The sequence below is a fragment of the Nerophis lumbriciformis genome, linkage group LG27, assembly GCF_033978685.3.
Source record: "Nerophis lumbriciformis linkage group LG27, RoL_Nlum_v2.1, whole genome shotgun sequence".
Classification (NCBI taxonomy): Eukaryota; Metazoa; Chordata; class Actinopteri; order Syngnathiformes; family Syngnathidae; genus Nerophis; species Nerophis lumbriciformis.
In genome coordinates, this window is record NC_084574.2 from 210,544 (window position 1) to 237,500 (window position 26,957).

The 26,957-nt window shown below is 38.2% G+C and overlaps 1 protein-coding gene across 2 annotated transcripts in view; it reads left to right on the plus strand.

Annotated features, from left to right (window-relative positions):
* The window catches only part of LOC133570278 (E3 ubiquitin-protein ligase SMURF2-like), a 72,004-nt gene extending 46,612 nt beyond the window's left edge, over window positions 1–25,392 (plus strand). For both annotated transcript variants that reach the window (XM_072916327.1, XM_072916328.1), the window contains exons 11-21: window positions 1,910–2,068; window positions 7,006–7,059; window positions 9,284–9,503; window positions 14,827–14,930; window positions 15,220–15,334; window positions 15,394–15,572; window positions 17,347–17,484; window positions 18,207–18,327; window positions 18,604–18,805; window positions 18,991–19,066; window positions 24,929–25,392. In XM_072916327.1, the coding sequence (XP_072772428.1) occupies window positions 1,910–2,068; window positions 7,006–7,059; window positions 9,284–9,503; window positions 14,827–14,930; window positions 15,220–15,334; window positions 15,394–15,572; window positions 17,347–17,484; window positions 18,207–18,327; window positions 18,604–18,805; window positions 18,991–19,066; window positions 24,929–25,028 (1,468 nt within the window). In that variant the 3' untranslated portion in view covers window positions 25,029–25,392. The remainder of the gene's footprint in view (window positions 1–1,909; window positions 2,069–7,005; window positions 7,060–9,283; window positions 9,504–14,826; window positions 14,931–15,219; window positions 15,335–15,393; window positions 15,573–17,346; window positions 17,485–18,206; window positions 18,328–18,603; window positions 18,806–18,990; window positions 19,067–24,928) is intronic.
* The last annotated feature ends 1,565 nt before the right edge of the window (window positions 25,393–26,957 follow it).

A 26,957-nucleotide genomic window follows, 5' to 3' on the forward strand; every position in this document is an offset into this window, starting at 1 on the left:
ATCTTGCCTACATGATCCTTGCGTCCCCAGGTATCTTTTTACCAACCTATCTTACCTACTTGATCCTTGCGTCCCCAGGTATCTTTTTACCAACCTATCTTACCTACATGATCCTCACGTCCCCAGGTATCTTTTTACCAACCTATCTTACCTACTTGATCCTTGCGTCCCCAGGTATCTTTTTACCAACCTATCTTACCTACATGATCCTCGCGTCCCCAGGTATCTTTTTACCAACCTATCTTACCTACTTGATCCTTGCGTCCCCAGGTATCTTTTTACCAACTTCTCTTACCTACTTGATCCTCGCGTCCCCAGGTATCTTTTTACCAACTTCTCTTACCTACTTGATCCTCGCGTCCCCAGGTATCTTTTTACCAACTTCTCTTACCTACATGATCCTCGCGTCCCCAGGTATCTTTTTACCAACTTCTCTTACCTACTTGGACCTCTTTGTGTATTTGGGAGAAATAGAAGTCCTGAAAATGTGAGATGAAAGTGTGGAGGCATTGCGGATCTTGCCTTCCTTCATACTTCTGCCAAAGCAGTAGTTTGGAATTTGCACAACCTGTCATGTTTTTACTGACGTCAGCGGATTATCCACATATGCTAGACATTTACCCCAAGAGCTTTGCACCAATCCACTATTTCTATTTTATGTACGAGCCGCCCAACAACCTGCCCAACCAACCAAAGAAGAGAAATGCCAAGTTGTTGGTTGTATTAACCAGTCTCCTCTGAATGCTTAGCTAACTTATTGGTTTATTTATATTAACCAGTCTCCTCTGAAGTGCTTAGCTAACTTATTGGTTTATTTATATTAACCAGTCTCCTCTGAATGCTTAGCTAACTTATTGGTTTATTTATATTAACCAGTCTCCTCTGAAGTGCTTAGCTAACTTATTGGTTTATTTATATTAACCAGTCTCCTCTGAATGCTTAGCTAACTTATTGGTTTATTTATATTAACCAGTCTCCTCTGAATGCTTAGCTAACTTATTGGTTTATTTATATTAACCAGTCTCCTCTGAAGTGCTTAGCTAACTTATTGGTTTATTTATATTAACCTTTGCTGGGCCTGAGCTCATCTAAGATGGACTGATGCAAAGTGGAAAAGTGTTCTGTGGTCTGAAGAGTCCACATTTCAAAAGTGTTTTTGGAAACTGTGGACGTGGTGTCCTCTGGACCAAAGAGTAAAAGAACCATCCGGACTGTTCTAGAGTGAAAGTGTAAAAGGCAGCATGTGTGATGGTATGGGGGTGTATTAGTGGCCAAGACATGGGTAACTTACACATCTGTGAAGGCACCATTAATGCTGAAAGGTACATACAGCTTTTGGAGCAACATATGTTGTTATCAAGGACGCCCCTGCTTATTTCAGCAAGACAATGCCAAGCCAGGTGTTACAACAGCGTGGCTTCATAGTAAAAGAGTGTGGGTACTAGACTGGCCTGCCTGTAGTCCAGACATTGAAAATGTGTGAAGGCTAAAATATGAGAAGGGAGACTGTTGAACAACTTAAGCTGTACATCAAGCAAGAATGGGAAAGAATTCCACTTCAAAAATGTGTCTCCTCAGTTCCCAAACCTTTACTGAGTGTTGTTAAAAGGAAAGGCCATGTAACACACTGGTAAAAATGCCTTTTTTGACACGTGTTGCTGCCATTCAATTCAAAATTCATGATTATTTGCTCAAAAAAGAAGAAAGTTTGTCAGTGTGAACGTTAAATATCTTGTCTTTGCAGTCTATTCAATTGAATATAAGTTGAAAAGGATTTGTTGTATTCTCTTTTTATTTACGTGACAACTTCACTGCTTTTGTACTTTGTAAATGTCACTGTTGTGAATTGAGAGAGAAAAAGACAACTAAAGTATTTGACTGGTACTAATAGTTCCTAACCATTATCCAGGGACTTGAGCAATGTGAACTGTGAGGAGCTTGGCCCTTTACCGCCCGGCTGGGAGATTAGAAACACTGCGACTGGTCGTGTTTACTTTGTGGACCACAACAATCGAACAACCCAATTCACCGACCCCAGACTGTCTGCCAACCTTCATCTGGTTCTCAAGTAAGCAAGAATCATTAGTTGTCTAACCATGTCTACTACTAAATGTGCTGTACTACAATTACAACTAGATATAGTCACAACATATCTGACATTGTCAGTCAAATCTTACATTTTACAGATATAACTAGCTGGTTCAACAATATCAAATCTTACATGTTACAGATATAACTAGCTGGTTCAACAATATCAAATCTTACATTTTACAGATATAACTAGCAGGTTTAACAATATCAAATATTACATTTTACAGATATAACTACCAGGTTTAACAATATCAAATATTACATTTTACAGATATAACTAGCAGGTTTAAACAATATTAAATCTTACATTTTACAGATTTAACTAACAGGTTTAACAATATCAAATCTTACATATTACAGATATAACTACCAGGTTTAACAATATCAAATCTTACATTTTACAGATATAACTAACAGGTTTAACAATATCAAATCTTACATATTACAGATATAACTAACAGGTTTAACAATAGCAAATCTTACATGTTACAGATATAACTAGCAGGTTTAACAATATCAAATCTTACATTTTACAGATATAACTACCAGGTTTAACAATATCAAATCTTACATATTACAGATATAACTAGCAGGTTTAAGCAATATCAAATCTTACATTTTACAGATATAACTAGCAGGTTTAAACAATATCAATTGTTACAGATATAACTAGCATGTTTAACAATATAAAATCTTACATGTTACAGATATAACTAGCAGGTTTAAACAATATCAAATCTTACATTTTACAGATATAACTAGTTGGTTTAACAATATCAAATCTTACATATTACAGATATAACTAGCATGTTTAACAATATCAAATCTTACATTTTACAGATATAACTAGCAGGTTTAAACAATATCAAATCTTACATTTTACAGATATAACTAGCAGGTTTAAACAATATAAAATCTTACATATTACAGATATAACTAGCAGGTTTAAACAATATCAAATGTTACAGATATAACTAGCAGGTTAAACAATATCACATGTTACAGATATAACTAGCAGGTTTAAACAATATCAATTGTTACAGATATAACTAGCAGGTTTAACAATATCACATGTTACAGACATAACTAGCAGGTTAAACAATATCACATGTTACAGACATAACTAGCAGGTTAAACAATATCACATGTTACAGACATAACTAGCAGGTTAAACAATATCACATGTTACAGATATAACTAGCAGGTTTAACAATATCACATGTTACAGATATAACTAGCAGGTTAAACAATATCACATGTTACAGATATAACTAGCAGGTTAAACAATATCACATGTTACAGACATAACTAGCAGGTTAAACAATATCACATGTTACAGATATAACTAGCAGGTTAAACAATATCACATGTTACAGATATAACTAGCAGGTTAAACAATATCACATGTTACAGACATAACTAGCAGGTTAAACAATATCACATGTTACAGATATAACTAGCAGGTTAAACAATATCACATGTTACAGATATAACTAGCAGGTTAAACAATATCACATGTTACAGATATAACTAGCATGTTTAACAATATCAAATCTTACATTTTACAGATATAACTAGCAGGTTTAAACAATATCAAATCTTACATTTTACAGATATAACTAGCAGGTTTAAACAATATAAAATCTTACATATTACAGATATAACTAGCAGGTTTAAACAATATCAAATGTTACAGATATAACTAGCAGGTTAAACAATATCACATGTTACAGATATAACTAGCAGGTTTAAACAATATCAATTGTTACAGATATAACTAGCAGGTTTAACAATATCACATGTTACAGACATAACTAGCAGGTTAAACAATATCACATGTTACAGACATAACTAGCAGGTTAAACAATATCACATGTTACAGACATAACTAGCAGGTTAAACAATATCACATGTTACAGATATAACTAGCAGGTTAAACAATATCACATGTTACAGACATAACTAGCAGGTTAAACAATATCACATGTTACAGATATAACTAGCAGGTTTAACAATATCACATGTTACAGATATAACTAGCAGGTTAAACAATATCACATGTTACAGATATAACTAGCAGGTTAAACAATATCACATGTTACAGACATAACTAGCAGGTTAAACAATATCACATGTTACAGATATAACTAGCAGGTTAAACAATATCACATGTTACAGATATAACTAGCAGGTTAAACAATATCACATGTTACAGATATAACTAGCAGGTTAAACAATATCACATGTTACAGATATAACTAGCAGGTTAAACAATATCACATGTTACAGACATAACTAGCAGGTTAAACAATATCACATGTTACAGATATAACTAGCAGGTTAAACAATATCACATGTTACAGATATAACTAGCAGGTTAAACAATATCACATGTTACAGATATAACTAGCAGGTTAAACAATATCACATGTTACAGACATAACTAGCAGGTTAAACAATATCACATGTTACAGATATAACTAGCAGGTTAAACAATATCACATGTTACAGATATAACTAGCAGGTTAAACAATATCACATGTTACAGATATAACTAGCAGGTTTAACAATATCACATGTTACAGATATAACTAGCAGGTTAAACAATATCACATGTTACAGATATAACTAGCAGGTTAAACAATATCACATGTTACAGATATAACTAGCAGGTTAAACAATATCACATGTTACAGATATAACTAGCAGGTTTAAACAATATCAATTGTTACAGATATAACTAGCAGGTTTAACAATATCACATGTTACAGACATAACTAGCAGGTTAAACAATATCACATGTTACAGACATAACTAGCAGGTTAAACAATATCACATGTTACAGACATAACTAGCAGGTTAAACAATATCACATGTTACAGATATAACTAGCAGGTTAAACAATATCACATGTTACAGACATAACTAGCAGGTTAAACAATATCACATGTTACAGATATAACTAGCAGGTTTAACAATATCACATGTTACAGATATAACTAGCAGGTTAAACAATATCACATGTTACAGATATAACTAGCAGGTTAAACAATATCACATGTTACAGACATAACTAGCAGGTTAAACAATATCACATGTTACAGATATAACTAGCAGGTTAAACAATATCACATGTTACAGATATAACTAGCAGGTTAAACAATATCACATGTTACAGATATAACTAGCAGGTTAAACAATATCACATGTTACAGATATAACTAGCAGGTTAAACAATATCACATGTTACAGACATAACTAGCAGGTTAAACAATATCACATGTTACAGATATAACTAGCAGGTTAAACAATATCACATGTTACAGATATAACTAGCAGGTTAAACAATATCACATGTTACAGATATAACTAGCAGGTTAAACAATATCACATGTTACAGATATAACTAGCAGGTTAAACAATATCACATGTTACAGATATAACTAGCAGGTTAAACAATATCACATGTTACAGACATAACTAGCAGGTTAAACAATATCACATGTTACAGATATAACTAGCAGGTTAAACAATATCACATGTTACAGACATAACTAGCAGGTTAAACAATATCACATGTTACAGATATAACTAGCAGGTTAAACAATATCACATGTTACAGATATAACTAGCAGGTTAAACAATATCACATGTTACAGATATAACTAGCAGGTTAAACAATATCACATGTTACAGATATAACTAGCAGGTTAAACAATATCACATGTTACAGATATAACTAGCAGGTTAAACAATATCACATGTTACAGACATAACTAGCAGGTTAAACAATATCACATGTTACAGATATAACTAGCAGGTTAAACAATATCACATGTTACAGATATAACTAGCAGGTTAAACAATATCACATGTTACAGATATAACTAGCAGGTTAAACAATATCACATGTTACAGACATAACTAGCAGGTTAAACAATATCACATGTTACAGATATAACTAGCAGGTTAAACAATATCACATGTTACAGATATAACTAGCAGGTTAAACAATATCACATGTTACAGATATAACTAGCAGGTTTAACAATATCACATGTTACAGATATAACTAGCAGGTTAAACAATATCACATGTTACAGATATAACTAGCAGGTTAAACAATATCACATGTTACAGATATAACTAGCAGGTTAAACAATATCACATGTTACAGATATAACTAGCAGGTTTAACAATATCACATGTTACAGATATAACTAGCAGGTTAAACAATATCACATGTTACAGACATAACTAGCAGGTTAAACAATATCACATGTTACAGATATAACTAGCAGGTTTAACAATATCACATGTTACAGATATAACTAGCAGGTTTAACAATATCACATGTTAGATATAACTAGCAGGTTAAACAATATCACATGTTACAGATATAACTAGCAGGTTAAACAATATCACATGTTACAGATATAACTAGCAGGTTTAAACAATAACAAATACAAAAATGTCGGTGTGAAGTTTTATGGGAATTTGGTGATGATTTGGAGAAATGTGTGGATGAGACATGATGTCATCAGTGATGACACTCTCTCTCACTCTCTCTCTCTCTCACTGTCTCTCACTCTCTCTCTCTCTCTTACTCTCACTCACTTTCACTCTCTCTCTCTCTCTCTCTTACTCTCTCTCTCTTTCTTTCTCTCTCTCTCTCTCACTCACTTTCTCTCTCTGTTACTCTCTCACTCACTCTCTTACTCTCTCTTGCTCTCTCTCTCTCTCTCTCTCTCTCTCTTACTCTCACTCTCTCTCTTACTCTCTCACTCCCTCACTCCCTCTCTCTCTTACTCTCTCTCTCTCTCTCTTCCTTACTCTCTCTCTCTCTCTCTCTCTCTCTCTCTCTCTCTCTCACTCTCCCCCCCCCCCCCCCCCCCCCCTGCTTCCATCGAGCAGCACCAGTCCAAATGGATCCCGTGAGGTCACAGACGTCCAGAACACTAACAACAGGTAACTAACTCACACATGCATACATACACTATATACATGCATACATACACTATATACATGCATACATACACTATATACATGCATACATACACTATATACATGCATACATACACTATATACATGCATACATACACTATATACATGCATACATACACTATATACATGCATACATACACTATATACATGCATACATACACTATATACATGCATACATACACTATATACATGCATACATACACTATATACATGCATACATACACTATATACATGCATACATACACTATATACATGCATACATACACTATATACATGCATACATACACTATATACATGCATACATACACTATATACATGCATACATACACTATATACATGCATACATACACTATATACATGCATACATACACTATATACATGCATACATACACTATATACATGCATACATACACTATATACATGCATACATACACTATATACATGCATACATACACTATATACATGCATACATACACTATATACATGCATACATACACTATATACATGCATACATACACTATATACATGCATACATACACTATATACATGCATACATACACTATATACATGCATACATACACTATATACATGCATACATACACTATATACATGCATACATACACTATATACATACATACATACACTATATACATGCATACATACACTATATACATGCATACATACACTATATACATGCATACATACACTATATACATGCATACATACACTATATACATGCATACATACACTATATACATGCATACATACACTATATACATGCATACATACACTATATACATGCATACATACACTATATACATGCATACAAACCCCGTTTCCATATGAGTTGGGAAATTGTGTTAGATGTAAATATAAACGGAATACAATGATTTGCAAATCATTTTCAAGCCATATTCAGTTGAATATGCTACAAAGACAACATATTTGATGTTCAAACTCATAAACTTGATTTTTTGTTTGCAAATAATAATTAACTTAGTATTTCATGGCTGCAACACGTGCCAAAGTAGTTGGGAAAGGGCATGTTCACCACTGTGTTACATGGCCTTTCCTTTTAACAACACTCAATAAACGATTGGGAACTGAGGAAAGTAATTGTTGAAGCTTTGAAAGTGGAATTCTTTCCCATTCTTGTTTTATGTAGAGCTTCAGTCGTTCAACAGTCCGGGGTCTCCGCTGTCGTATTTTACGCTTCATAATGCGCCACACATTTTCGATGGGAGACAGGTCTGGACTGCAGGCGGGCCAGGAAAGTACCCACACTATTTTACTATGAAGCCACGTTGATGTAACACGTGCTGAATGTGGCTTGGCATTGTCTTGCTGAAATAAGCAGGGGCGTCCATGAAAAAGACGGCGCTTAGATGGCAGCATATGTTGTTCCAAAACCTGTATGTACCTTTCAGCATTAATGGTGCCTTCACAGATGTGTAAGTTACCCATGTCTTGGGCACTAATGCACCCCCATACCATCACACATGCTGCCTTTTGAACTTTGCGTCGATAACAGTCTGGATGGTTCGCTTCCCCTTTGGTCCGGATGACACGGTGTCGAATATTTCCAAAAACAATTTGAAATGTGGACTCGTCAGACCACAGAACACTTTTCCACTTTGCATGAGTCCATCTTAGATGATCTCGGGCCCAGAGAAGCCGGCGGCGTTTCTGGGTGTTGTTGATAAATGGCTTTGGCTTTGCATAGTAGAGCTTTAACTTGCACTTACAGATGTAGCGACCAACTGTATTTAGTGACAGTGGTTTTCTGAAGTGTTCCTGAGCCCATGTGGTGATATCCTTTAGAGATTGATGTCGGTTTTTGATACAGTGCCGTGCGTGCGTGCTGAACAAGAGTCAGTCTTCTCCTCAGCTGTGAAATAAGTCTTCCTGCTTATTTAATACAACATGGCTGCCAGCAGGACAGAAAATCAATGAATAAAGCATTGGTACTCATGCACATAGTTTGGAAATGGAGGTTCCACTGTGCTTATTAGATGTATAAGTTTGTAAATGGAGGTTCCACTGTGCTCATTAGATGTATAAGTTTGTAAATGGAGGTTCCACTGTGCTTATTAGATGTATAAGTTTGTAAATGGAGGTTCCACTGTGCTTATTAGATGTATAAGTTTGTAAATGGCTGACCAATCTACTTTCATGTCTTTCTTTCTAGCCATCCGACTCCAATGAAGGGCCCAGGAGGTCCCGGGGCCCCCCCACAGCCACAGCCTGTGTCCCCGGCCCACTTGCCAGAGGAGGCAGAGTGCCTGACAGTGCCCAGGTACAAGAGAGACCTGGTCCACAAGCTGAAGATTCTACGCCAGGAACTGTCCCAGCAACAACCTCAGGCTGGACACTGTCGCATAGAAGTGTGTCGCGAGGAGATCTTTGAGGTAGGAACATAACACTACACACATCTACTCTTATTGATGACACTGACACTACACACATCTAGTCTTACTGACACTACACACATCTAGTCTTACTGACACTACACACATCTAGTCTGACTGACACTACACACATCTAGTCTTACTGACACTACACACATCTAGTCTTACTGACACTACACACATCTAGTCTTACTGACACTACACACATCTAGTCTTACTGACACTACATAGATGTATTACACCTATGTGGTGTTGTCCCCATACCAATATGTTGGTACACTTTTCTAAATAAAGGGGACCACAAAAAATGTCATTATTGTCTTTATTGTAAGAACAAATGTTAGTGTACATGAAACATATGTTTATTATTGTCATTTAGTCCTTCAATAAAATAGTGACAACTTGTCTTTTAGTAGTAAGTAAACAAACAAAGACTCCTAATTAGTCGTATGCAGTAACATATTGTGTCATTTATACACCTATTATTTTGTACACATTATAAAGGACAAACTGTAAAAATGTATTATTAATCTACTTGTTCATTTACTGTTAATATCTGCTTATTTTCTCTTTTAACATGTTCTATCTACACTTCTGTTCAAATGTAATAATCACTTATTCTTCTCTTCTTTGATACTTGACATTAGTTTTGGATGATACCACACATTTAGGTATGGATGTGATACCAAGTAGTTACAGGATCATACATTGGTCATATTCAAAGTCCTCATGTGTCCAGGGACATATTTACTACATTTTTAAACATAATATGATTTTTTTTTTTAAATGAAAGGTTTTGTGATACTAAAAAAAAATCGAAGTAATCATAGTAGTATCGACTAGATACGCTCTTGTACTTGGTATCATTACAGTGGATGTCAGGTGTAGATCCACTCATGGCATTTGTTTACATTCAGGAACGACGTCAATAGCGGTGACGCCGGTGAGCTATGCTGTGTAGTGAAGCATGTTTAGCTATTCCTGGTCTTCCAGTGATAATGCTACTTGTAAGAAACTTACTTTATTTGTCACCATGGAGGCCAGGATTAGTGATTTAGAAGTAGCTAAAACACTGTGGATGGATGTTAGCCATGTGTTAAAGCAGCTCTTCCTGAGGGTGTTTCAGTGTTATAACTTCACCTTTATCTTGACTTTTTACACCATTCTCCCTTTTCTGTCTCCACACTGTGTCTGCTTGTAAGTACTCTGTGTGTGTGTGCGCTGCCCAACATGCTCCTCTGCTCCTAAAACCAGCAATGTCATGACAGGGTGTGGGGGAGCGGTACTTTTTAGAGGCGGTATAGTAGCGAATATGATTCATTAGTATTGCGGTACTATACCAGTACTGGTATACCCTACAAGTGTGCTGCCACATGCATGCATATGAAATATATGATCTGCCTCCAAACAATGGAGCGCTCGGAAGTTTGCTGGCAAAGACTTTCAGCGTGTTTAGGATGTGCAGGGCAATACTTGTCATATTGGGGCAATACTTGGATGGTTTAGGATGTGCGGGGCAATACTTGGATGGTTTAGGATGTGCGGGTCAATACTTGGATGGTTTAGGATGTGCGGGGCAATACTTGGATGGTTTAGGATGTGCGGGTCAATACTTGGATGGTTTAGGATGTGCGGGTCAATACTTGGATGGTTTAGGATGTGCGGGTCAATACTTGGATGGTTTAGGATGTGCGGGGCAATACTTGGATGGTTTAGGATGTGCGGGGCAATACTTGGAAGCACTTGATGATTTCCAGGGAAAAAGGCGAGCAGAAAGGCCCTCACACAACCTCAAAGAGGTTCATTTTCCTTCTCCCGACCCAGGCAGGCATTCTTTCTGCATGATTTCAGCAGCTAAGGAGGGAGGGAGCTGGACTGGAGGCAAGAAGACTTGGAGTAGAGCAAGTACAAATATGAGAGTAATGCAGAAGTGTGGAACGCTGGAGGTCACATGACTGACTTCCTGTGAGCTTTAAATGTCAACTCTTCTGACATTCTCCAAGGAAAGTTTACAGACTTTGAGGCTACGTAGAGAAGTATTTCTATGTAGTCATCATTGAGATCATTATTGTCAAACTGCACATCATCTTTACCTTTTGGATGTGGATGCCTCATTTGGACAACAAGATCTTCCACAAGCACAACAAATGACAAACATTTTCCATGTTTGACGGCCTAATGTGCAATCTGGATCCAATTCAGATCTAATTTGGTTAGACAATTCCCTTTTTGGCAGAACACATTGTTTTGAAATGTGATTATTTACATTTATACTAATTATTATTGAATCAAGCTTTATTTATAATGCACTTTTCACACACAGGCATTGGCAAGTTGTCAATCAATCAATCAATCAATCAATCAATCAAGTGGTTATGACACACAACTAAACATCCACCCTGCTGACTAACTCCATCTAAAATACAAACCCCGTTTCCATATGAGTTGGGAAATTGTGTTAGATGTAAATATAAACGGAATACAATGATTTGCAAATCCTTTTCAAGCCATATTCAGTTGAATATGCTACAAAGACAACATATTTGATGTTCAAACTCATAAACTTTATTTCTTTTTTGCAAATAATAATTAACTTAGAATTTCATGGCTGCAACACGTGACAAAGAAGTTGGGAAAGGGCATGTTCACCACTGTGTTACATGGCCTTTCCTTTTAACAACACTCAGTAAAGGTTTGGGAACTGAGGAGACACATTTTTGAAGCTTCTCAGGTGGAATTCTTTCCCATTCTTGCTTGATGTACAGCTTAAGTTGTTCAACAGTCCGGGGGTCTCCCTTCTGCTATTTTAGGCTTCATAATGCGCCACACATTTTCAATGGGAGACAGGTCTGGACTACAGGCAGGCCAGTCTAGTACCCGCACTCTTTCACTATGAAGCCACGTTGATGTAACACGTGGCTTGGCATTGTCTTGCTGAAATAAGCAGGGGCGTCCATGGTAACGTTGCTTGGATGGCAACATATGTTGCTCCAAAATCTGTATGTACCTTTCAGCATTAATGGTGCCTTCACAGATGTGTAAGTTACCCATGTCTTGGGCACTAATACACCCCCATACCATCACACATGCTGGCTTTTACACTTTCACCCTAGAACAATCCGGATGGTTCTTTTCCTCTTTGGTCCGGAGGACACGACGTCCACAGTTTCCAAAAACAATTTGAAATGTGGACTCGTCAGACCACAGAACACTTTTCCACTTTGTATCAGTCCATCTTAGATGAACTCAGGCCCAGCGAAGCCGACGGCGTTTCTGGGTGTTGTTGATAAATGGTTTTTGCCTTGCATAGGAGAGTTTTAACTTGCACTTACAGATGTAGCGACCAACTGTAGTTACTGACAGTGGGTTTCTGAAGTGTTCCTGAGCCCATGTGGGGATATCCTTTACACACTGATGTCGCTTGTTGATGCAGTACAGCCTGAGGGATGGAAGGTCACGGGCTTAGCTGCTTACGTGCAGTGATTTCTCCACATTCTCTGAACCCTTTGATGATATTACGGAGCGTAGATGGTGAAATCCCTAAATTCCTTGCAATAGCTGCTTGAGAAAGGTTTTTCTTAAACTGTTCAACAATTTGCTCAGGCATTTGTTGACAAAGTGGTGACCCTCGCCCCATCCTTGTTTGTGAATGACTGAGCATTTCATGGAATCTACTTTTATACCCAATCATGGCACCCACCTGTTCCCAATTAGCCTGCACACCTGTGGGATGTTCCAAATAAGTGTTTGATGAGCATTCCTCAACTTTATCAGTATTTATTGCCACCTTTCCCAACTTCTTTGTCACGTGTTGCTGCCATCAAATTCAAAGTTAATTATTATTTGCAAAAAAAAAAAGTTTATGAGTTTGAACATCAAATATGTTGTCTTTGTAGCATATTCAACTGAATATGGCTTGAAAAGGATTTGCAAATCATTGTATTCTGTTTATATTTACATCTAACACAATTTCCCAACTCATATGGAAACGGGGTTTGTATATTAATGAATAAAAAACAAGTTGGAAGTCTTGCAAAACAGCACAGAAGAAGCAATTAACTGGGCTACCTTGACATGATACAACATAATAAACATTTTAATGAATGTTTTCAAGCTATAGAAATGATTCCAATGGTTCAAATCTGCACTTTTTGATGTGACATACAAGTTAGTGCGTGTCATGATATGTTGTTAAACTGACTGTCATACACGATGTGACCAGCAGATGGTGCTAAATAATGATGCTCCATGTAATATTGCTCTTCTGCAGATCTTTGTTGTAGAAAGTTCTGCAGAACAGTGATATTATATTCAATATGTGCTTGTTTTTTACCCTCTTGCCTTTACTTTTCACTGTTTGTTGCATCTTTGTTGCTCTTGCTGGATTATAAAAGATGTCGATCAAGGAGGTGGTCTGCAGTAGAGGAGCAACGTTCATATATTCTCAATATTTCATGTTTTATTGTTAATATTGTAAATCCTACATTCTATTTTTATGTACAGAAGTTCATTCCGTTTTTGGAAAAAAATACACTCAGAATGTAGATGAAAATGCATAATGTGTGATGTCCTTTTTCAAGCAGCACATGTTTACATTGCATTGTTATGCAGCCAATTATAAAACACTGAATTGACAACAATTCTGTGAAATTGTCAGCAGGATTTCATTCAGTTCACAACATTCAAATGCAAAAAATTCAGTTACATAAATTCAGGACAAGACATAAATCAACCTCCATACAAACAGCTCTGCTACATTTCATATAGATCTAGATCTAGATCATTCTACCCAAACATTTCATCAAGTCAAATACAAATAGGGCAACAGGGGGAGCATCCATCCATCCATCCATCCATTTTCTACTGCTTGTCCCTTTAGTATCCAACTCTTGAGGGGAAAATGAAATAAACAATCAGTCTAATAAGTCTTGGCCCCTGGAGAGGGACTGAGGCCAAGGAAAAAATTAAAATAGAAAACAAATCACATTTTTTGAAGCCCCTAGTAATAATAGCACAACATCAAATAGAGCATAAGAGAATATAACTGTAAAAAAAGGTATAACATGATCAGTAAAAAGCCTGATTTAAAAGGGGTGTCTTTAAAAAAATGTAGTAGCTGCTGTGCTGGCAGGATGTTCCACGGGTGGGCAGGGAGTTCCACGGGTGGGCAGGGTGTTCCACAGGTGAGCAGGGTGTCTAAACGGGTGGGCAGGTGTTCCACGGGTGGAGTCAGAGTGGCTCAATGCCGCCTACTTGAAAAGAAGAAGTATTTGTAGTGCTTTTGAAGAAATGATTGTATTAAGTGCAGTTTGTCCCACCACAGGAGTCGTACCGGCAGGTGATGAAGATGCGACCCAAGGATCTGTGGAAGCGACTGATGATCAAATTCCGAGGAGAGGAGGGTCTAGACTACGGTGGTGTGGCAAGGTAATGTGAGCTAGTTGTACACTGGGTCTAGACTACGGTGGTGTGGCAAGGTAATGTGAGCTAGTTGTACACTGGGTCTAGACTACGGTGGTGTGAGCTAGTTGTACACTGGGTCTAGACTACAGTAATGTGAGCTAGTTGTACACTGGGTCTAGACTACAGTAATGTGAGCTAGTTGTACACTGGGTCTAGACTAAGGTAATGTGAGCTAGTTGTACACTGGGTCTAGACTATGGTGGTGTGAGCTAGTTGTACACACTCCTGTCCTCCATGTTTGGTGTGCTTGCAGGGAATGGTTGTACTTGTTGTCCCACGAGATGCTGAACCCTTACTACGGCTTGTTCCAGTACTCCAGAGATGACATCTACACTTTACAGATCAACCCTGACTCTGCCGTCAACCCGGTCAGAACCACCACACCCGCTCTCTTCACAATCTGCATACTCATGTGTCATATTTGCAGGAGCACCTGTCCTATTTCCACTTTGTGGGGCGCATCATGGGCATGGCCGTGTTCCACGGACACTACATCGACGGAGGCTTCACCCTGCCTTTTTATAAGCAACTGTTGGGGAAGTCCATCACACTGGACGACATGGAGTCTGTGGACCCTGACCTCCACAACAGCCTTGTTTGGATCCTGTAAGTACATCATCATCATGTCCTTGTCCTAAACATAAAGAACTCACCACCTTATCACGTACATCATCATCATGTCCTAAACATAAAGAACTGACCACCTTATCACGTACATCATCATCATGACCTTGTCCTAAACATAAAGAACTGACCACCTTATCACGTACATCATCATCATGTCCTTGTCCTAAACATAAAGAACTCACCACCTTATCACGTACATCATCATCATGTCCTTGTCCTAAACATAAAAAACTCACCACCTTATCACGTACATCATCATCATGTCCTTGTCCTAAACATAAAGAACTCACCACCTTATCACGTACATCATCATCATGACCTTGTCCTAAACATAAAGAACTGACCACCTTATCACGTACATCATCATCATGTCCTTGTCCTAAACATAAAGAACTGACCACCTTATCACGTACATCATCATCATGTCCTTGTCCTAAACATAAAGAACTCACCACTTTATCACGTACATCATCATCATGTCCTAAACATAAAGAACTGACCACCTTATCACGTACATCATCATCATGTCCTTGTCCTAAACATAAAGAACTCACCACCTTATCACGTACATCATCATCATGACCTTGTCCTAAACATAAAGAACTGACCACCTTATCACGTACATCATCATCATGTCCTTGTCCTAAACATAAAGAACTCACCACCTTATCACGTACATCATCATCATGTCCTTGTCCTAAACATAAAGAACTCAAAGACAATACTCTAGAAATATAACATTTGGGGGTAAAACATATATTTGCACAATACTGGCTGGTAATGAATCTATCCTACCATACGAGCTGTACACTGACTACTCTAAAGTATATCTAAGTGTATATAGAAGACACATTGTTAATACAATAATGCTTTCTGAGAAGTGAGTGATGTATTCAATTAGTTTGCATGAAAAAGAATAGAGTCAGTAATTAGTAGAAATGACCTTGAAGCACAGAGTTGTTTGATTGCAGGATGAAGTGAAATGAGAGGATATAGAGTGCACTTCCTATGTATCAACTCATCATAATAATCTGTATCAGTCTCCTTGACTACTAATAATCTGTATCAGTCTCCTTGACTACTAATAATCTGTATCAATCTCCTTGACTACTAATAATCTGTATCAGTCTCCTTGACTACTAATAATCTGTATCAGTCTCCTTGACTACTAATAATCTGTATCAGTCTCCTTGACTACTAATAATCTGTATCAGTCTCCTTGACTACTAATAATCTGTATCAGTCTCCTTGACTACTAATAATCTGTATCAGTCTCCTTGACTACTAATAATCTGTATCAGTCTCCTTGACTACTAATAATCTGTATCAGTCTCCTTGACTACTAATAATCTGTATCAGTCTCCTTGACTACTAATAATCTGTATCAGTCTCCTTGACTACTAATAATCTGTATCAGTCTCCTTGACTACTAATAATCTGTATCAGTCTCCTTGACTACTAATAATCTGTATCAGTCTCCTTGACTACTAATAATCTGTATCAGTCTCCTTGACTACTAATAATCTGTATCAGTCTCCTTGACTACTAATAATCTGTATCAGTCTCCTTGACTACTAATAATCTGTATCAGTCTCCTTGACTACTAATAATCTGTATCAGTCTTCTTGACTACTAATAATCTGTATCAGTCTCCTTGACTACTAATGTGAAAAAAGTGTGTGTGTGGATGTGAAGTTGTTAGTGATGCTAAGTGATGATCACATGATGAAGTGAACTAAGGAAGTTCTTCTAGGGACAATGACATCACCGGCGTCCTGGATCACACCTTCTGTGTGGAGCACAACGCCTACGGAGAAATCATCCAACACGAGCTCAAACCCAACGGGAAGAGTCTTTCTGTGTCGGAGGACACCAAGAAGGAGTATGTCAGGTAAGATGGAGGACAGTGAGAAGGAGTATGTCAGGTAAGATGGAGGACAGTAAGAAGGAGTATGTCAGGTAAGATGGAGGACAGTAAGAAGGAGTATGTCAGGTAAGATGGAGGACAGTAAGAAGGAGTATGTCAGGTAAGATGGAGGACAGTGAGAAGGAGTATGTCAGGTAAGATGGAGGACAGTAAGAAGGAGTATGTCAGGTAAGATGGAGGACAGTAAGAAGGAGTATGTCAGGTAAGATGGAGGACAGTGAGAAGGAGTATGTCAGGTAAGATGGAGGACAGTAAGAAGGAGTATGTCAGGTAAGATGGAGGACAGTAAGAAGGAGTATGTCAGGTAAGATGGAGGACAGTAAGAAGGAGTATGTCAGGTAAGATGGAGGACAGTAAGAAGGAGTATGTCAGGTAAGATGGAGGACAGTAAGAAGGAGTATGTCAGGTAAGATGGAGGACAGTAAGAAGGAGTATGTCAGGTAAGATGGAGGACAGTAAGAAGGAGTATGTCAGGTAAGATGGAGGACAGTAAGAAGGAGTATGTCAGGTAAGATGGAAGACAGTAAGAAGGAGTATGTCAGGTAAGATGGAGGACAGTAAGAAGGAGTATGTCAGGTAAGATGGAAGACAGTAAGAAGGAGTATGTCAGGTAAGATGGAAGACAGTAAGAAGGAGTATGTCAGGTAAGATGGAGGTCATGTGACCAGAGAGTGTGTGTCCTTCAGGTTGTACGTGAACTGGCGTTTCCTTCATGGCATCGAGGCACAGTTTTTGGCGCTGCAGAAAGGTTTCAACGAGGTCATCCCACAGCACCTGCTCAAGTCCTTTGACGAGAAGGAGCTGGAGGTAGGAGAGCACCACCTTCTCTCCACCTTCTCTCCACCTTCTCTCCACCTTCTCTTCACCTTCTCTTCACCTTCTCTTCACCTTCTCTTCATCTTCTCTTCACCTTCTCTTCACCTTCTCTTCACCTTCTCTTCACCTTCTCTCCACCTTCTCTCCACCTTCTCTCCACCTTCTCTTCATCTTCTCTCCACCTTCTCTCCACCTTCTCTTCACCTTCTCTCCACCTTCTCTTCACCTTCTCTCCACCTTCTCTCCACCTGCATGCTTGCCCTGCAGCTGATGGTGTGTGGCCTGGGCAAGATAGACGTGTGTGACTGGAAGTCCAACACGCGACTGAAGCACTGCACGGCCGACAGCAGCGTGGTGAAGTGGTTCTGGAAGGCGGTGGAGTCCTTCGACGAGGAGAGGAGAGCACGCCTGCTGCAGTTTGTCACTGGATCCTCCAGAGTTCCTCTGCAGGGCTTCAAGGCACTGCAAGGTAGCACCAGGACAAGATGGCACACCTCATCCAGCACACCTGTCACATGTCCTCTCTCTCTCTCTCTCTCTCTCTCTGTGTGTGTGTGTGTGTGTGTGTGTGTGTGTGTGTGTGTGTGTGTGTGTGTGTGTGTGTGTGTGTGTGTGTGTGTGTGTGTGTGTGTGTGTGTGTGTGTGTGTGTGCAGGTGCTGCTGGGCCGAGGCTCTTCACCATCCATCAGATTGATGCCAACGCCAACAACTTGCCCAAAGCACACACCTGGTGGGTGACACACTACACCTGACATCACATGTGTTGTGTAGTGGTGGGTGACACACTACACCTGACATCACATGTGTTGTGTAGTGGTGGGTGACACACTACACCTGACATCACATGTGTTGTGTAGTGGTGGGTGACACACTACACCTGACATCACATGTGTTGTGTAGTGGTGGGTGACACACTACACCTGACATCACATGTGTTGTGTAGTGGTGGGTGACACACTACACCTGACATCACATGTGTTGTGTAGTGGTGGGTGACACACTACACCTGACATCACATGTGTTGTGTAGTGGTGGGTGACACACTACACCTGACATCACATGTGTTGTGTAGTGGTGGGTGACACACTACACCTGACATCACATGTGTTGTGTAGTGGTGGGTGACACACTACACCTGACATCACATGTGTTGTGGAGTGCTGGGTGACACACTACACCTGACATCACATGTGTTGTGTAGTGCTGGGTGACACACTACACCTGACATCACATGTGTTGTGTAGTGCTGGGTGACACACTACACCTGACATCACTATTAAAGTGTTAATTGTTGACAGAAGAATATTGAAGATGTTAGGAGGGGATGAAGTGTCACATGTTCAAGCATAAGATGTATTCATCAAATCAATGTATTGCCAAAAAGTGATGCAAAGTCATATTTTGGTCCATTGACATACAAACATACAAACCCCGTTTCCATATGAGTTGGGAAATTGTGTTAGATGTAAATATAAACGGAATACAATGATTTGCAAATCCTTTTCAAGCCATATTCAGTTGAATATGCTACAAAGACAACATATTTGATGTTCAAACTCATAAACTTTTTTTGCAAATAATAATAAACTTAGAATTTCATGGCTGCAACACGTGCCAAAGTAGTTGGGAAAGGGCATGTTCACCACTGTGTTACATGGCCTTTCCTTTTAACAACACTCAGTAAACGTTTGGGAACTGAGGAAACTAATTGTTGAAGCTTTGAAAGTGGAATTCTTTCCCATTCTTGTTTTATGTAGAGCTTCAGTCGTTCAACAGTCCGGGGTCTCCGCTGTCGTATTTTACGCTTCATAATGCGCCACACATTTTCGATGGGAGACAGGTCTGGACTGCAGGCGGGCCAGGAAAGTACCCGCACTCTTTTTTTACAAAGCCACGCTGTTGTAACACGTGCTGAACGTGGCTTGGCATTGTCTTACTGAAATAAGCAGGGGCGTCCATGAAAAAGACGGCGCTTAGATGGCAGCATATGTTGTTCCAAAAGCTGTATGTACCTTTCAGCATTAATGGTGCCTTCACAGATGTGTAAGTTACCCATGTCTTGGGCACTAATGCACCCCCATACCATCACACATGCTGCCTTTTACACTTTGCGTCGATAACAGTCTGGATGGTTCGCTTCCCCTTTGGTCCGGATGACACGATGTCGAATATTTCCAAAAACAATTTGAAATGTGGACTCGTCAGACCACAGAACACTTTTCTACTTTGCATGAGTCCATCTTAGATGATCTCAGGCCCAGAGAAGCCGGCGGTGTTTCTGGGTGTTGTTGATAAATGGCTTTCACTTTGCATAGTAGAGCTTTAACTTGCACTTGCAGATGTAGCGACCAACTGTATTTAGTGACAGTGGTTTTCTGAAGTGTTCCTGAGCCCATGTGGTGATATCCTTTAGAGATTGATGTGGGTTTTTGATACAGTGCCGTCTGAGGGATGGAAGGTCACGGTCATTCAATGTTGGTTTCCGGCCATGCCGCTTACGTGGAGTGATTTCTCCACATTCTCTGAACCTTTTGATGATATTATGGAGCGTAGATGTTGAAATCCCTCAATTTCTTGCAATTGCACTTTGAGAAACGTTGTTCTTAAACTGTTTGACTATTTGCTCACGCAGTTGTGGACAAAGGGGTGTACCTCGCCCCATCCTTTCTTGTGAAAGACTGAGCAGTTTTTTGGGAAGCTGTTTTTATACCCAATCATGGCACCCACCTGTTCCCAATTAGCCTGCACACCTGTGGGATGTTCCAAATAAGTGTTTGATGAGCATTCCTCAACTTTATCAGTATTTATTGCCACCTTTCCCAACTTCTTTGTCACGTGTTGCTGGCATCAAATTCTAAGTTAATGATTATTTGCAAAAAAAAAAAAAAGTGTATGAGTTTGAACATCAAATATGTTGTCTTTGTAGCATATTCAACTGAATATGGCTTGAAAAGGATTTGCAAATCATTGTATTCCGTTTATATTTACATCTAACACAATTTCCCAACTCATATGGAAACGGGGTTTGTAGAATATTTTTAGAAGATGCACACATGTACATGACTAGAATAGAATAGAATCCTTTTAGAAGATGCACACATGTACATGACTAGAATAGAATAGAATACTTTTAGAAGATGCACACATGTACATGACTAGAATAGAATAGAATCCTTTTAGAAGATGCACACATGTACATGACTAGAATAAAATAGAATCCTTTTAGAAGATGCACACATCTTAGAATCACTAACATGTTGTTTGTTTAATTTCATGTCAAACTACATTTAATTATTTTATGATTTAATAATTTCCTGCTTTCCTTCTTGATTGATTTCATGATTTAATTATTCCAGGATTTCATTGTTGATGTCATTATTCATGACTTAAATAATTATTTCATGATTGATTTTATTATTTCATGATGTAATTAATTACTTTGGGATTTGATTAATTTTTTATTTAATGAATTATTTCACAATGTAATTGATTTCATTAGTTCATGATTTAATTATTTCAGGATTTAATTGTTGTCATTTTTCATGACTTAAATAATCATCATAATAATAATTACGTTAGGATTTGATTGATTGATTTCATGATTTAATTATTTCATGATATATTTATTTCTAAATTTCATGATTTATTGATTTAATGAACTAATTGACATATTTAAGTAGTTATTTAAATGTATTGATATCATTTTGTCCTCCATATTTATCACAGTTGTGTTTCCTTCATAAGTTGATGCATGAACTTATTATTTGTCTTCATTGTTTTACTCTTCCTACCACAATCCTAATTAATGATGCGCTTTATTATTGAACATATTTATTATTAGTTATTACTTGTATTGAATATAATGTTATTCATTGTATTTATTATTATATATTAATTGTATTTATCATTATGTTATACATTGTATTTATTATTGTTATGTTAATTGTATGTATTATGTTATTAATGGTATTTATTATCATATGTTAATCAGCCTTCCCGGTAAGGTCTATTCAGGTGTACTGGAGAGGATAGTCCAACCTCGGATTCAGGAGGAACAGTGTGGTTTTGGTCCTGGTGGTGGAAGTGTGGACCAGCTCTATACTCTGGGCAGGGTCCTTGAGGGTGCATGGGAGTTTGCCCAACCAGTCTACATGTGTTTTGTGGACTTGGAGAAGGCATTGGACCGTGTCCCTCGGGAAGTCCTGTGGAGAGTGCTCAGAGAGTATGGGGTATCGGACTGTCTGATTGTGGCGGTCCGCTCCCTGTATGATCAGTGTCAGAGCTTGGTCCGCATTGCCGGCAGTAAGTCGGACACGTTTCCAGTGAGGGTTGGACTCCGCCAAGGCTGCCCTTTGTCACACATTCTGTTCATAACTTTTATGGACATAATTTCTAGGCGCAGTCAAGGCGTTGAGGGGATCTGGTTTGGTGGCTGCAGGATTAGGTCTCTGCTTTTTAAACATGATGTGGTCCTGATGGCTTCATCTGGCCAGGATCTTCAGCTCTCACTGGATCGGTTCGCAGCCGAGTGTGAAGCGACTGGGATGAGAATCAGCACCTCCAAGTCCGAGTCCATGGTTCTCGCCCGGAAAAGGGTGGAGTGCCATCTCCGGGTTGGGGAGGAGATCTTGCCCCAAGTGGAGGAGTTCAAGTACCTGGGAGTCTTGTTCACGAGTGAGGGAAGAGTGGATGGTGAGATCAACAGGCAAATCGATGCAGCGTCTTCAGTAATGCGGACGCTGTATCGATCCGTTGTGGTGAAGAAGGAGCTGAGCCGGAAGGCAAAGCTCTCAATTTACCGGTCGATCTACGTTCCCATCCTCACCTATGGTCATGAGCTTTGGGTTATGACCGAAAGGACAAGATCACGGGTACAAGCGGCCCAAATGAGTTTCCTCCGCCGGGTGGCGGGGCTCTCCCTTAGAGATAGGGTGAGAAGCTCTGTCATCCGGGAGGAGCTCAAAGTAAAGCCGCTGCTCCTCCACATGGAGAGGAGTCAGATGAGGTGGTTCGGGCATCTGGTCAGGATGCCACCCTAGGGAGGTGTTTAGGGCACGTCCGACCGGTAGGAGGCCACGGGGAAGACCCAGGACACGCTGGGAAGACTATCTCTCCCGGCTGGCCTGGGAACGCCTCGGGATCCCCCGGGAGGAGCTGGACCAAGTGGCTGGGGAGAGGAAAGTCTGGGCTTCTCTGCTTAGGCTGCTGCCCCCGCGACCCCACCTCGGATAAGCGGAAGAAGATGGATGGATGGATGGATAATTGTATTTATTATGTTAATTGTATTAATTATATGTTATAAATTGTATTATTACATATTGTATTTATTATGTTATTAATTCATTGTATTTATTATTGTTATTGTATTTGATGTTTTTAATTGTATTTGTTTTTTAATTGTATTATATGTTATCAATTGTATTTATTATTACGTTATTGATTTTATTTATTATTAGATGTTAATTGTATTTATTATGTTAATTGTATTTATTATGATATGTTAATTGTAGTATGTTATTAATTGTATTTAGGTTAATTGTATGTATTATATGTTTCCAATTGCATGTACTATATGTTAATTGCATTTATTATTATGTTAATTATATTTATTATGTTTATTATTACATGTTATTAATTGTATTTATTATGTTATTAATTTGATTTATATGTTATTAGTTGTATTTATTGTGTTATTAATTGTAGTATATGTTATTAATTGTATTCATTATTATAAGTTAATTGTATTTATTATATGTTATTAATTGTATTTATTATTGTTATTGTATGTATTATTGTGTTATTAATTGTAATTATTGTTATTATTTGTATTTATTATGTTATTAATTGTAGTTATTATGTTATTAATTGTATTATGATGTTAATTGTATTATGATATGTTAATTGCATTATATGTTATTAATTGTATTTATGTTAATTGTATTTATGTTAATAATTGCATGTATTATGTTAATTGCATTTATTAGGTTAATTGTATTTATTTTAATTGTGTTTATTACATGTTATTAATTGTAATATGTTATTACTTGTATTCATTATTATCCATCCATCCATTTTCTACCGCTTATTCCCTTTGGGGTTGCGGGGGGCGCTGGAGCCTATCTCAGCTACAATCGGGCGGAAGGCGGGGTACACCCTGGACAAGTCGCCACCTCATCGCAGGGCTATTCATTATTATGTTAATTGTATTTATTACATGTCATTAATTGTATTTATTATTATGTTATTAATTGTATTTATTTTTACATGTTAATTGTATTTATTATTACATGTTATTGATTGTCCATCCATCCATTTTATACCGCTTGTCCCTTTCGGGGTTGCGGGGGTGCTGGAGCCTATCTCAGCTGCATATGTTATTAATTGTATTTATTATGTTATTAATTGTATACATTGTTATGTGAAGTGTATTTATTATTACATGTTATTAATTGTATTTATTATGTTATTAATTGTATACATTGTTATGTAAAGTGTATTTATTATTACATGTTATTAATTGTATTTATTATAACATGTTATAAATTGTATATATTATTATATGTTATTAACAAGTGTCTTTTATGTCATGTAGCTTCAACCGCATCGACATTCCTCCCTACGAGAGTTACGACAAACTCTACGACAAGCTGCTGACTGCCATCGAGGAGACGTGTGGCTTCGCTGTGGAATGACACGCCTCTTTGTGTGTGTGTGTGTGTGTGTGTGTGTGCGTGCGTGCGTGCGTGCGTGCGTGCGTGCGTGCGTGCGTGCGTGCGTGCGTGCGTGCGTGCGTGCGTGCGTGCGTGCGTGCGTGCGTGCGTGCGTGCGTGTGTTGCGAGACCGTACGAAGGACACCACGACTGAGCAGCCATGAGGTCTTCCTCTTTTTGTTTGTTGTTCTTCCTGCTTTCACTTTCACTTTCTTGACTCTTTCTTTGTCTTCTTGTAGCATCTTTTCATCAACAACACCCCTCTCTCTCTCTCTCTCTCTCTCTCTCTCTCTCTCTCTCTCTCTCTCTCTCTCTCTCTCTCTCTCTCTCTCTCTCTCTCTCTCTCTCTCTCTCTCTCTCTCTCTCTCTCTCTCTCTCTCTCTCTCTCTCTCTCTCTCTCTCTCTCTCTCTCTCTCTCTCTCTCTCTCTCTCTCTCTCTCTCTCTCTCTCTCTCTCTCTCTCTCTCTCTCTCTCTGGCTCGCCCACCACCTCAGTTTCAGGTAGCCACTTCTTGCCCGCCCAATCTCTCTCTCTCTTTCTCTTTGTCCCTCTCCATGTTGATGAAGGTGGAGCGACACACACATTCATCCTACCTCAGTCCAAACTTTACATGTGTGTGTGTGTGTGTGTGTGTGTGTGTGTGTGTGTGTGTGTGTGTGTGTGTGTGTGTGTGTGTGTGTGTGTGTGAGAGTTGAATTGAAATAATGGTGTCCCATGAAAGAGTCCATCCCTTCAAAGCTAATATAAAATGTGATCTAGTTTTTGTGTCCAGTGTGTTAAAGAGAAGGACTCTGGTGCAGAAGTTGTTTGTTTTTGTTTTTTTTACAGCAATGGTCCTCACTCATTCTTTTGAAGCTTTTCTTGTCTCCACACAAAGTGTTGCTGGGCAGATTGTTGTCACTTTAAAGCAAGTGTGTGCTTTGTTTGCTTCATGATTCTGTTAGAGAGGAAACATATCTGCTTGTAGTCACACATTCTCAGGTCAAATTGTGCTTTTCTCTTCTTGGCTGTTTGCTAGGAAGGTTGGAAGCTTTATTTCTATTATTATTATTATTATTATTATTACATGATAAAGAAAAAAGGATGTGCCTGACTTTTGATCTTTTTTGAATGGTGGTAAGATCTGGGAGCAACACCAGGATGTTTGCACCACACACAGGACATATCAGTTTGTAACAGGCTTATTTACATTGACATATTACCTTATTGACATATTACCTTATTGACATATTATCTTATTGACATATTAGCTTATTGACATTATCTTATTGACATATTATCTTATTGACATTGACATATTACCTTATTGACATATTACCTTATTGACATTTTAGCTTATTGACATATTACCTTATTGACATATTACCTTATTGACATATTATCTTATTGACATATTATCCTTTTGACATTGACATATTATCCTTTTGACATTGACATATTATCTTGTATTGCTGGTGGAGGCTGAAGAAGAAGAAAGAATGCAGTGAATTTTCTAGCAAACATATTTGTCCTCTTGACTTTCCACGCTTTAAAGCCAAATAGTTCCCAGGTGCATCCTGCAAAGTAGTACAAGTCAACACAATAAAGTAGTACAAGTCAACACAATAAAGTAGTACAAGTCAACACAATAAAGTAGTACATGTCAACACAATAAAGTAGTACAAGTCAACACAATAAAGTAGTAGAAGTCAACACAATAAAGTAGTACAAGTCAACACAATAAAGTAGTACAAGTCAACACAATAAAGTAGTACAAGTCAACACAATAAAGTAGTACATGTCAACACAATAAAGTAGTACATGTCAACACAATAAAGTAGTACATGTCAACACAAAGTAGTAGAAGTCAACACAATAAAGTAGTAGAAGTCAACACAATAAAGTAGTACAAGTCAACACAAAGTAGTACAA